General features: G+C 39.8%; 1 protein-coding gene across 1 annotated transcript; it reads right to left on the bottom strand.

Annotated features, from left to right (window-relative positions):
* Nucleotides 1–2,715: 2,715 nt before the first annotated feature.
* Nucleotides 2,716–12,748, bottom strand: LOC138597058 (programmed cell death protein 10-like). The gene is made up of 8 exons (XM_069668577.1): nt 12,674–12,748; nt 9,141–9,334; nt 6,910–6,963; nt 6,591–6,708; nt 5,865–5,991; nt 3,988–4,066; nt 3,811–3,893; nt 2,716–3,405 (listed from the first exon to the last, which is right to left on the bottom strand). The coding sequence occupies exons 2-8, from the start codon at nt 9,228–9,230 to the stop codon at nt 3,324–3,326; spliced, it is 633 nt and encodes a 210-aa protein (XP_069524678.1). The 5' UTR covers nt 9,231–9,334; nt 12,674–12,748; the 3' UTR covers nt 2,716–3,323.
* Between the last annotated feature and the right edge of the window lie 733 nt (nt 12,749–13,481).

Raw genomic sequence — 13,481 nt, forward strand, 5'->3', positions numbered from 1 at the left:
AACGCTAACAGCTCTGGCTGCAGCACACACACCCACAGAGAGTTAACTAACTGCCCCCAGTAGCCCAGACAGTGGCAGAGGCCACAACCACACACACACAAACACACACACGAACAATACTTTTCTTTTATTATCCCTCACTCTCAAAGACTCAGGCTAAGTTTCCCGGCAACCAAGTAGTCAAAAAGGGTTGTGTTTGTGAGTCCTGGCCTGTATCGTCTGTAACACAATGTGTGTGTGCATGTGTGTGTATGTGTCCGTGTTACTTCTATTCACAGATTAGGCACTGGAGAGAAAATAATCTGTGTGAGGTACAATTACCCCCCTACAAAAATACACAAGCTGCACACACACACAAACCATAGCTATAGCAACACAATTCACAAGCAATGTTATTATACTGCCCTTCATAAAAGTGCATTGAAACAACTTTAAAAACATGATGTTGGCCTGGAACTGAGCTAAAATAAAACACACACACACACACACACACACACACACACACACACACACACACACACACACACACAGACACACACCCCACTAGAGCTTTGTGGTCCTTTGAAAAGACTTCCTGTGGGTCACTCAGGCTGCACGTACACACACATATAATGAGGTAAAAAGTCTCTTAGGGATTTGTTAAAATGAGACTTGTATGACTTCTCACAAACACTACACATAAACCGTAGATATAATCACTTCTCTCCACCCCTGCTGCTTCAGTGACCACGACCAATCTCCGGGTGTGACTTAATGGCCTGGAATAAGTTGAATTAGCTGATTACAGTGGTCGTCAACGGTGACAGGATCAGAAAATTAGGTCTCAGCAATTTCAATAATAAAGCTTTAAAAAATTAACACTATCACAATTGGATTAGAGTGGTGCATGCAGGAGCCAGTGCAGAGCCCGAAATAGCCCACCACAAATCCACCATGGAAAATCCACTATTATACAGGCAGAAGAATGAAGATGCTGGAATGAGGAAAGAAAGTATGGATCTTTAAGACTGGGAGGAAAGAAGAGAGGACGCAAGGGCAAGCAAGCGGAAATGAAGCACTTTAGTACAGCAATTCAAATCTGAAGAGACCCACTTTTGTAAATCTTTCTCAGTGACAGAACTCTTTGATTTGCAATAAAAGGAAGAGTCTTTTCTTCCATCACACTCTTCATAATTCTTGTTCTGGATTTCAAGTACTGCTATTTTTTTTACACCTTACTCATAGTTATGTCATCACCAGTGAAATGAAAGTGTCAGGAAGGTAGAAAGACAGAAAAAAGCACTGACAAATAAAATATTTTGGGTCAAGTGCATTTGTTTGAGACTTTGTCAAGGTTCATCCAAGATTTATTTAAAATGTTATGCTTTAAGGTCTTCTTAAAATGTAGTCATTAAACATCAATAAAGGATTGTGTGATCTCAATTGTTATTTCTGGGAATCTACAGTCACTTATCAGAGAATATTTTGATTAAGTTCTGAACTGCTTCACAATGTCTGCGTCTGCTGTATGTTATACTGACCTTAAAGCACTCTGTGGTTCAAAGTAGGGACTCTACAAGCCAGCCTGTATTTTTGTATAAGGTTGTTCCTGTGACTGCAGCAGCACTTCCCTGTTCACTGTAGTTCAGATTGGCGTCCATAACAAAGGATTTTCTCCTTGCTGTTCAGTATGTGGCATTGTAACAGAAGATTATAATGGATGTTTTATTTTTCAAATAAAAGCTCTGACCAAATACTGTGACATCTTTGCTGGAATATCTCCATATAGCTACCATCGGGGAAATTTAAAAAAGAAAAACAAACGTGAAGTCTTTCTAAGTTGGTTTCCCTTCTGGGAACAACAGTAGTTCCCAACCTAACAAATATGAGAATAAAAGACAAAACTGTCACACAAAATATGCTTTAAAGAATTAACCTGGTGCTGTGCTTTCCTCTTGTCAAGTACTGAGTACTTTAACCTCTGACACACAGCAGACAAAACTGCTTCATAGGAATACACTCATCCCAAATCACTTATCAAACATTACCTCCAATGGCAAATGATAAATGGACTGTACTTAGATAGTGCTTTTCTAGTCTTGCGACCCCTAAAGTGCTTTCCACTACATGTGATATTCACCCTCTCACACACACATACACTGATGGGAAAGGCTATTATGCTAATGTCCAATCAGGATCTATGGACATTCATGCACCAAAGGCCTTCGGGAGCAATTTGGGGTTCAGTGTCTTGCCCAAGGACACTTCACATGTAGACTGAGGGAGATGGGGATCGAACCACCAACCTTCTGATTGAAAGACGTTCTTACCACACAGCCGCCCCAAATCTCAAAAGCATGCAACTCTGATCACCTGTTGCTTTATATTTGTACAGTATTTATGTATATATAGTATATACACACGTGTTTTTTCACTTATATGTCCATAATAGTTAACTTTTACCCATCCTCCTTCATCTTTGTTGTCTTTATTCTTAAATGAACTATTTATATGTTCCTGAAAGTACTTTTTGGAACTTTGTGTAAAATTTGAGAGCAACTTCAAACCAGAGTCAAATTCCTTGTATGTGCGCACATGATTGGCCACCATTAAGATAAACCATGTGGTCTTTTATACATTGACTAACGATATTAGATAGTAAATATGAAGACATCATAAATATTTCAGTGGCTATAGTAAAAAGAAAGACAGCACAGATAAGTTACTGCTCACCCAAAGGGCTGCTGTTTATGATGCACTGTGTGAAGCAGACAGGACAAAGAAAGCAGACAGTGAACACAGCCTCCATTTCAAATGCATGAACATTACTGCAGACGTTGATTTCTAGACATGATTTGAACATATCTGATTTAATATGATGAATGATGATAGTGGTGGGGTATTAGCGCATATGTGTTGCCACCACTTAGATCCAGATTATATTTTACAATAGAAAAATGACAATAAGAAGGAAAGCTTTTGAAAACGCAATACAACTTTTTTTCATTGCACTTCTTTTAGGTTTAGGCAAACTTTTAAGGACATGGGGGAGATAATCACATTTTCCCTTAACTTTTTCAGAGCCACAGAGTGCTGAGCAGAGAGGGAAATGTATAAAGGAAGGGAGAAATATCGACTTAAGAATCTGATAAAAGAACAACATAAAAGAGAGGTAAAAATCCCTAGCAATTACTGTCAACCTGATTTGCTTTGAACCTCAGACTACCAGATCTCCCCTCAAAGCCACAGAATTATAAATTATACAGCCAAAAATAATAAAAAGTCTTTACAAATTACAAAGCCTCACATCACCTATTCTCTAATCAAAGTGTCCTCTCTGCCTGCTACACCGACGTCTTGAAGGCCTGCAGGATCATGTTGGTTTGGTGAGTGAGCCGGTTGGCGCTGACAAACACGTTTATCGCTCTGGAAACAAGCGTGACAGAGACACAAGGACACATATGTCAATCATACTGCAAAGAAACCATGGCAACAATATTAGGATTGATCCAGGAAACACTTTGATCTGGCTGGGATGGAGAATGTCAGGCTTCAGAGAATACAAGCCAGCATGAATCCACAGGAAATGGGTCAAGGGAATTATTCAGCACTGGTGGATTTGATAGAAGCGGGCCTGTGATCAAACGACAACCATTTACATGGCGGTGACACTGTGTGTGTGGAGTGTGCGCGTACATCTATTAAATGTGTTGGTTGTTGTGTGTGCATGTGTAAATGGAAAAGGCTGAACAAGTGAGTGAGACGACAGAAAGGGAAGAAACAGACAGAAAAAGTCCAAAAACAGAGAATAAACAAGAAGCAGTGTCATACTTTCCGTCTTTGAAGTACGTTTTGAGTGTGTCGCTGAAGCTCTTGGAGTATTTCACAAACTCTTTCTTCTGCCTTTCCAGTGCCTAACCAATAAACACAGACAGCCTTTAAGCTCCACTTATTCACAGCAACTGCGTTTGTGTGTGTGCAATTTTTCCTCTTCACGCATCTACCTACCCGTCTGTTCCGATACTGGTATTTCCTAAAGACAGTGTTCACTGTGTCGAGCAGCTCCTTGATGGCGCTGGCAATGTCTCTGTGGGCACAAACAAGTTCATGTTAGGAAAAACAATATCTGAAAATCTTTCTGATTCATCAGGCGGCGACACGCTCAAACTGCACTTCTTTGACTCTTTGATCCCACTCGTCTCCCTTTCTTCCCCTGCTCTCGCTAACATGCTTTGTCACCTTCAACTTTTTCTCCCCTCGTAAGCACTGGAAATCTGCCGTTGCATAACTTTAATTTTTTAGCATTCCTTTTGAATTGATTTTATTTCTAAGCCCTCCGCTGGGTAAGTAACTTAAGCAGTGACTCACTAAGAGTATTGAATTCGATCAAAATAATGGCAAAGTGGGCCAAGAAAAAATGAAACGTCTTTCACTTTTTCTCCTCAGTCTCTGGGTTTAGTGCTGTGGTCAGTGATATATACTGGCATGCAGGGACCTTACAGCCTTGTCATCACTATTCCATAACATATGAAGAAATGTCAACATGTGCAATTGTTATTTATAATGCAATATTCCGCTTTACTTCATCAACCATATCACCGTGATACACACACCGTGTTTTTGACTTGCAATTTCTGAAAAAAACCCCGTAATAATCCACATTAAGCGAAAGGCGTACATAGTGTAAATATGTATTATTAATATTATCATTGTATTTTATTGTCTTTTTGTCTTGCCTTTTTCTTATCCATCACTTGTTTTACCCTGTCCTTTACTTTTAGCTGTAACAAGTATACTATCTTATCTTATCTTATCTTACTAGTATCAGCAGAATGTTTTAAAGATATGATTTCTAACCTAAGACCATGTAACGACACCTCAGCTAGTTAATCTTTATTTATCTATTTTTAACTGCTCCTGTCAAAGCGCAACAGACCAGTTGGAGGAAAAAAGTAAAGTCCAATGTCAAACACCTTTTGGATCTTGGCAAATAAACATGAATTTGAACATCAGAGGAGAGTACTACGAGGTGTCACAAAGCTGGCTCTCTTTTAACCTGGCAAGATCACCATGGCAACTTACTCTGCAAAGCTAACCTGGTCGAGTCCAGGTTATGTTCACGGTTTGGGCTTTAAATCATCTGTTACGGTCTTCCTTTCGTTAGTTGTTTCCTGACGATGTTCTACACAGGAGAGTTTATATGTATGTGTAAACTTTTGGAACATACCCGTCAGTTACAGCAGCAGATACTGTGCGCATTGTATCACAGAGCCTATGGATTCACTTAGTGATGAATATAATATGTAACAGTGTAGCTTTTGGATATGAGCTCTTAAAGAGTGTACGGATCATGAGGCAAGCTTTCACCCTGCATCATTTGGAACTTAAGGAGCCTCTCGGATAAGAGGTGAAACATCTTCAAGAACTTCAACCAAGTCCAGCTGCCTTTTGAATAAAACTTTGAACAGCATCACTTGGACAAATATGACCACTGCACTGTTTGTGCAGTCTGTGTTCATTCGTCCCACACCACTAATGTTCCAACACAACAGACAAGACCAGGAACTATTAAAGGTTTTAACTTACGCTGACTCGTCTTTGACCTATGACGCTGCATAGAGCAAATTTGTATCTCTCCGCAGCCATTCATGTCTTTGCTTCGCATTTGTTCTCATTTCCACCTAATCCATAATTTGCCTCACAAAGGTTTTGTTTGTTTATATGCAATTAGTGTCTTTATCATCCAAACAATTCACTACAGAAAAAGGGATTTAATTGGAATCGAATTGAATGGTTGCCAAAAGTCCTCTACGATAAAGAATTAACCTGGTGTACACTGTGCAGTCACACACACACACACAAATTCACACACTGAGCCGTCTTACTTGATGGTCTGTAGGAAGCCTACTCTGTCATTGATCTCATCTGGTATGGTGCTGAGGATGTGTTTCAGAGCTCGGGCCCTCTCGTTCAGCTCCTGGAACTCAGGCTCCTGCCTGTCAATCATGAACTCTGAAATCACAGAGAGGAGGAGAAAAATACAGACCTCAAACTCCTCAGCAACGGGCACGTCAACACACATTCAAAAAGCTACAGGGGACACTAAAATGAAGCAATTAATAATGGTGGCACGGGTGAAGAACACAGTGGAAGTGAACACAGGATCAAGTCTGTGTGAATGTGTGTGCACGCACTTTAGTGACAGTATTAGGTTTGTTAAGTGAAGGCAGGATTAAGGTAGAAGTTGGGCTGTGCCACGCAGGAGGTACATTTAAAATTCATCCAAAGTGTGAATTCATTACTACCATCAATCACTGTACGTGGCACGGGGAATTCAATTACGGACAGAGAGCGAGGAACATTTGAGAACAGGTAGAGCATCTGATTTGTGGAGAAACAGCTCCCCCCAGTGGATAATTGGATTAGTGTGATGTTGACTGTGGCATCACACAAAACCAAGCAAAGCTGTTTGAGAACCATCCAGGTTGCTGAGGTTTCCTGCTCATAAAGCAATTAACACTTTTATTGTTGGCACTGTTGTGAAGTTGACCTACATGTCACATCATGTCCCAGCCTCTCTTTTTGTATGCATCAAACACTGAGAAACCTACCTTCCACATCGTCTGCAGCCATGCGAAGGAGACATTCACTGTAGTTGACTCTTAATTTTTTCTTCTCCAGTATTTTCATCACAATGTCCTGGGTCAGACCTGGGTTCTCCTGCTCTGCCTTGAAACACACAGACATACAGCTGCACTGATAGAAACTGACTCAGCCCTGGTCTTCTGTGGAACTAAAATCTATCTACAAATCAACAAAAGGCGGATGGTCTAAAATGATTTAAAAGGAAAAGTTTGGAGGCAGTTATTAAAAGACAGATTGCAGTTCATACGATGAAATATAAAAGAATAACAAAAGGAAACCTCTTACCTTTACAAAAGCTGCTCTCAAGGTCTGTGCTGCTGATGAGTTGATACCCTCCAACTGAAAGTTATGATACACACACAAACATAAGTCTGTAGCACAAAACGTAACTCAAACACGGCTTTACTCTTATCACGGCCTCTCCTCTGTCCTGAAATGTAATTCTGCAGAGAGTGCGTTCAAGCTAGGCTTCCTGTAATATCAAAAGAGGACACTGTGGTATTGTATTGTGAAAGGCTGTGTTGAGTCTGACCATCTGTATCCTCCATCTAAACTCCTGGAGAATTGAAGTCTATTCCATTTCTCTGAGCAGATATTGTGGTTTCACCAACATTGTCACCACTCCAAACCATGAGCAACTTATGTCTGTCCAGTTGCTCCCCTCATACTCACACATGAGTCTTTTCATGATGACTTTCCTATCACGATTCACTAAGAGAAAATTAAATACTGTAAAAAATGCAATCTATAATCTGAAGCAGCAATCAGATGTGAGATAAGCGGATGAGGGGAAACTTATATTTGGCAGGTTTAATCTTTATAGGAGAGTGGACTGACATGATATGAGAGGAGAGAGAGATGGAGAATGATGCTGTGATTACACGGTCAGCAGCACTCATGAGCCACCAGGGTGCCTGTAAAATAGTTTTCAAAGTTGTCAAATCTAAAGTGTTTGCCAGACTGTCCTCTGCTGCTGTTATGAAATAGTCCTGCCCTTTAAGTATCTTTATGTGTGTGCGTGTGTGTGTGTGTGTGTGTGTGTGTGTGTGTGTGTGTGTGTGTGTGTGTGTGTGTGTGTGTCACCCAATCGTCAAGGGCATAGAAGGAGGTTTAAAATGGCTTTTGGTCAAGTTGTATGTTATTTGTTTGACTGATAGTGGCAATTATTTTGTTTGCAGGTATGTGCTGCTACATATTGTATCCTCAATTGATTTTCTTTGTCTTATCACCTTAGATTTAATCAAATTGCATCTTTGTACCATTTATATTTGTAATTTTTTTGCTTCAGGACTAAATCGTAAAACCTGGAAATAACTTTGTATTTTTGAGATTTCCGGTCCTTAGTCTTGAGGTCAACAGGTTTATTGAATGGGTTTTTGGTTAGACGCCTGAATTAAGGTCTGAGGGTATTACAAGTTTAAGGGCGTTTGGCTTTTTGTACAACAAAATCAACAATTACCCTATACTAATGTATTGTGAAGCTTTAACTTATGTTAAAAAAAGCGAAAGCGGCTGCTAACAAGTGGCTACATGAGACTACAGATCATGCTGTCGAAAATGCAATAATCTTAGTCGTGGGGACGTTGGAGTCATGTGACCTCCTGTAGCTCGTTTTATAGCCTCCCTTTAGATGCCTGTTTTTACATCTGGTGATTGCATTCACACTTTAAAAATAATAAAAGTGGTGTTCACTTTTGAAGACTATCTTCTTCGATGAACTTGTGAGAATCATAAACTTTATTATCCTGCAGTAATCCAAAATCTAAATGACAAATCCCTTCAGCTTTCTGATGGCTGAGCCAGGGCGATGTTAACTTTCAGGTTGGGCTACTAAAATATGTAATCCCTGCAGCCAAATGATGGCCACCTTACTTTAAGACATTTGCTAATTAGCCATTACAACAAGGCACAGTGCAGAATGATGGGAATGTCATTAATCAATTTCTACCTGATGACAGTTTATCCTCTGGTGACCATAAGTTGCTGCACCAAATTTCCCTACAACCCATTCAAGAGTTGTAGAGATATTTTAATTAAAACCAAAAACAGCATCTTCATGGTAACTCTATACACATTTTCAAGGGGTCTCTAAAGTCAGTAGAAAAGTGGTCTAGGAACCAAGGGTTGTTGATTGAAGGATAAAATGTTGACATATTTCACTGCAGTACGTTTGTGATATGTCCTCTAGGACAACATGCAAAAACTTTCAGTGGATTGCAGTCCATCATATTGTTGCAGCGATAATCCACTCCAAACCTCAAATCCTGACCTCATGATGGCTCTTAGGAAAAGTAAGAGGATGACCAAAGCCTTGGAGATTTGTTCTCAAGGAACCATGAACATGTGAATAAAATGTTGTGACAATCCATCAAAATATTATTGAGCCACATCACTCTGGACCAAAGTGGTGGATCGACACCAACAGATCAACATTTCAGTTTCCAGAGCCAATAAGCATCAACTCAACTTGTTTGTGAGAAGTGTTCATAAATACATACAGATGAGTCATTCTTCACCTGGTCAAAGACGGGATACATCACGCTGTAGAGAGCCATAGAAACTGTTGAGGCAGTGTCGGCTTCATTCTTCGTGTCTTCCATGGTCATCCTTGACCGATCGATGGCCCTTTGTTTGTGTGCTTGTCCACTGATGCCAGTTTCAGTGCGTTCAATCACTCACAGAGACTGACAGAATGGGAGCAGACAAGGACCTGAGGAAGAAGAGAACAGGACTTGTAAACAAGGAGGGAGAGATGGATGGAAGTGAGTGGAAATGAGAGGAATTTAAAAAAGATAAAGGTTAAGGAATCAATTCAACCACTTATATTTGGTATTTACATCTTCTTTAATGAACAGTAACATTTTGGTTATTCAAAGATGTAATAAATTACATTTTTACACTGATTTCAACAACGCCGAGCTTTATTCCCTCTCATTAAATGTCATAAAACCCCATGTGTGCTACTTCCCAGAAAGCCGTTCAGTCACAGGCATGATCATCACATAACAGCCACATTGTGAGAGGGTGTGGACTTTACTGTTCCACTGGGTGCAATGGTGACAAAACTGGCATGAGTCATACCTTAATAAGGAACACCCTCTCCAATATTATTGCAGCAATAAAAATATCAGGGATAAATTTAAACCTGGCACACACACACACACACACACACACACACACACACTCACACATATATATGCACGCACACACACACACTCTTTTTTTCCCGCAATCCTGCCATAAGGAAGCAGCAAAACCTGGCAGTTAATAAAAGAGAGAAATATCTTCTTTCACTGGCCTGCGTTTGTTCTCTTTCATTCACACACACTAACATGCCTTTATATGACACCACCAGGACCAGTTCCTCCTCAGCCATTATTTGTTGTGTGACACTTTTACAGGATCTAATATGACGTAGTTCTTCATTCTACTCAGCACGCACCAGATTGTTTATCGTAGGGCAGGGACACATACCAAGTGTGTCGTCATGTGTGTGCCTGTTCCTTAAAGTTTCACCTCTTCTGATGACCTGATTGTGACTCTCAGAGAGGACTCTGAAGTTTATTACATGTTTTACTTTGCCCTCTGATAGCCTCTATTACACAAGAACTGTGATTATAGCAGCTCCAATGTAACTAGGATTATGAGAGGAGGATCAGTTAAAGCGTCTTCACAAGGGGGTTCAAAAACAGATACTACAGGGAAGACAAAAACAGACATGGTCACAGAAAGCCGTTCTGCTGGCCGTTTATAAAACCTAACCCTGGACTGAAAAGCAGAGTTTTGCCGCCATCTCTGGCTGAAAGTTTCAAACCTGTTTCACCTCAGGCCACATTCAGTATCACTAATAGGTGTGGTCTGGAGTGGTCAGAAATAGTCCTGTGAGGTATGGCAAAAATGATCACAATGATTTTTTTAATATTAATCCCAAAAATAGGTTTTGATTAGGCTGAAACTTTACAGGGTATCCTAATAATGACAAGAGACCTGGAGAAACCAATATAGGTTTTTAACACAAGTTAAAATAATTCAAGCCTGTAAAAACACTGCATAAAGCAGTTTGGCATGGAAAATTTGTGTCTCTCCAGTGCTCTTCGGCACAAGGGCTGCTGCTAATATTTGATCAGCCTGTGTTTAGGTTAGATACCTTAAGAGTTCATGGAAGCCTAAGTATCTGCAGAGTTGTCCTCAAAGCAAAGCAAAGGACACGCACTTAAAATCAGTAAAAACAGTGAATAAAACAGTTTCAGGTCAAACCAGTGTCTCTCCCATGGTCTTCAGATGTCTTGCATTTAATTGATAACATGTTAGCATTTTTATTAACAGTTTGCTTAACGTTTGAGTTGAGTTCACTTTCACCATCGCTTTCTTTGATTTTTTTTTCTTTTTCTCAGAAGACATCAACTTTCTTCACCAGTGGGGCGCTGGTTTAGCTCAGTTGGTAGAGTAGGTGCCCCATGTAGAGAGGCTACAGTCCTCTATGCACTGATCGCAGGCCCAACTCCCGGTCTGCCGATCCATTTGGTGCATGTCTTCCCCCACTCTCTACTCCCCACATTTCCTGTCTCTCTTTAGCTGTCCTGTATAATAAAGGCAAAATGCCAAAAACATAATCTTCAAAAAATAAAAACTTTCTTTACCAGTAGCTAAAAAAATACTTTGCAGGTAGAAGTGGTCATGTGCTCAGCCATGAACTTCACATGCAAGCAAAAACTGCAGACTAAAGGGCTGTTGTGTCCAGCCTATATCTCGTCTGACCGGCTTTTTGATATATCCAGTAAAAATGCTTATAGTTTATCACTGTTATAGACTTAAGTTTGATCATGATCCCATGTAAGGATCCTTATACTGTAATGCAATTCAGCAATGGCAAGTTTTTCAAAGAGGTTTTACTCTATTAGTTAAATTAATTATTGTAATATGGAAGAGATGATAACAAAAATGCACTATAATCCATACAATCATTATAATCCAATTCTGAGAATTACATCTTCACACAGGGTCCTTACCTTCTTTTGCAATCCTGACAATGACTGTACCTGGTTGTGGGTTGTTTTCTAGCAACACAATTCAAATGATCTGAAGATGAAATTGCTCAAATGTATATACATTTAGGCAGGGCTGTTCTATGCCTAGGGGGATGTCTACATGTGTAAATTTGATAGCAACAAAAAAGTGAACGCATAATTAATTCGTTTTTAACATAGGTTATAGAAAGGAACATTGACATTTGAAATGCATATTTCCTGTGCAGACATACAAAATTGTCTTCCTTGGACAGATTGTGAATAAGGGAAAATGGTGATATGTGTGTGTAAAGTCAACTAGTCTAAGGCCCAAAACACAGAAATTAAATTTGGTATTTAATGATCATCTACGGTTTTAGTGCTTCATTAACATTGTCCAAGAAGTAGGTTATAGCTATGCATCTTTGCAAACATAATAAACATTGCCCCACCTGGACATTCACCCTATAAATCACAAATGTAACACACAATCATGATGACTTATTGACTGAAATGTAGGTTACACCTGTCAGGACAAAGGTCTTTCAGAAAACTTTTAAGTCAGTTGTGTAAACCACTCTGATTTTCCTGAACAAAAAACGGCACTACTTTACACACAACAACATATGGCATTAAGTTCACTACCACAATTTTGCATGTCTGGCTCATGTTAGCAGAAAACTGACAGTGATGAGGTGATACTGTAACCACTGTACCATGACGGGTTAGTCACCTAAACTAGGTGGTAAGGCTTGAGAGTAACTGCACGACACCTAACTGTGTTGATAATGCTACCAATGGAGATAAGAGCGGCAGTGTGCCGATGACAAGGTGGTGGATAACATTGTAGAGCTAATAATACCCACAGGTAGCGTTAACGCGCTAATAAGAGATTATCAGTTCAGAGCAGGTGATCAACTCCGCCCTTAGCTAACAAGCGCTATGTCGCTAGCAAAATATCAGGTGATAAAACAGGGAAAATACAAAATATATAACAACAAGAGATAGATCATTTAGTTGTTGGATCCAAAAGAGCTACTCACCCTCTCTTGTTGTGCTTTATGTCATTCAGGAAGTTTTCTGCCTGACAAACAGTGGCCGAGGGCCGGGGTGGGCGGTGCTGAGCGCTGTACGTTGGTATCACAGGATAGGCTGTTTGTAGTTCTTTCGGTAATTCTCCCTCGTATGTCTTCATAGTGAAGGCGAACAAAAGAAACTTCAAATCCCAAAAAGCAAAGGGGATGAATTTTTTTAACCCATGTGTCGCTTTCGTTGACGGAGATACAAACAAGCACTTCAGCGCCTTGTCTCTTTTAGAAAGCACATACTATGAAACTATTTTTGTGGTATGAAGGTACATTTTGAGGTCAAATAACTGCGAAGTATGTTATTTATCAAAACAATACGAAATTGCTTACCTGCTTTGAAGGTCAAAATTGTACTATAATTTACCAGTCCCACTCAGTTACAGTTATAGGTCTATTTAAGAATATACATTGCACGTTTCATTTACGTTACGTTACAGACTTTCGCATTTGCTAAACACATAAACTATCCTAACCGTTGAAACAGGATAATTGTAGGTCCGTTAGATTAACACTGGATATGCTAAATGGAGGCAGGTGAAATAAAAATGTTTTTGATAATATTTGGTCGAGTTGGACGAGTGCCACATTTAGTGACTCGTTTAAAAAAAGAAACCGTCATAATAGGGATCAAAACGATAAAGGCAAACTACATTCAACTTTAACACTGGCAAAGACGGAAACATAAAAGAGAGACCTGATTTGTCTCGCATTGATACTCTTTGGTCGACGTTCATTGGACCAATGGCTAGAGGGGGCGGGGTCT

The sequence above is a fragment of the Semicossyphus pulcher genome, unplaced genomic scaffold, assembly GCF_022749685.1.
Source record: "Semicossyphus pulcher isolate SPU_LCO1_2020_fin unplaced genomic scaffold, fSemPul1.0.p SCAF_19, whole genome shotgun sequence".
Taxonomy (NCBI): domain Eukaryota; kingdom Metazoa; phylum Chordata; class Actinopteri; order Labriformes; family Labridae; genus Semicossyphus; species Semicossyphus pulcher.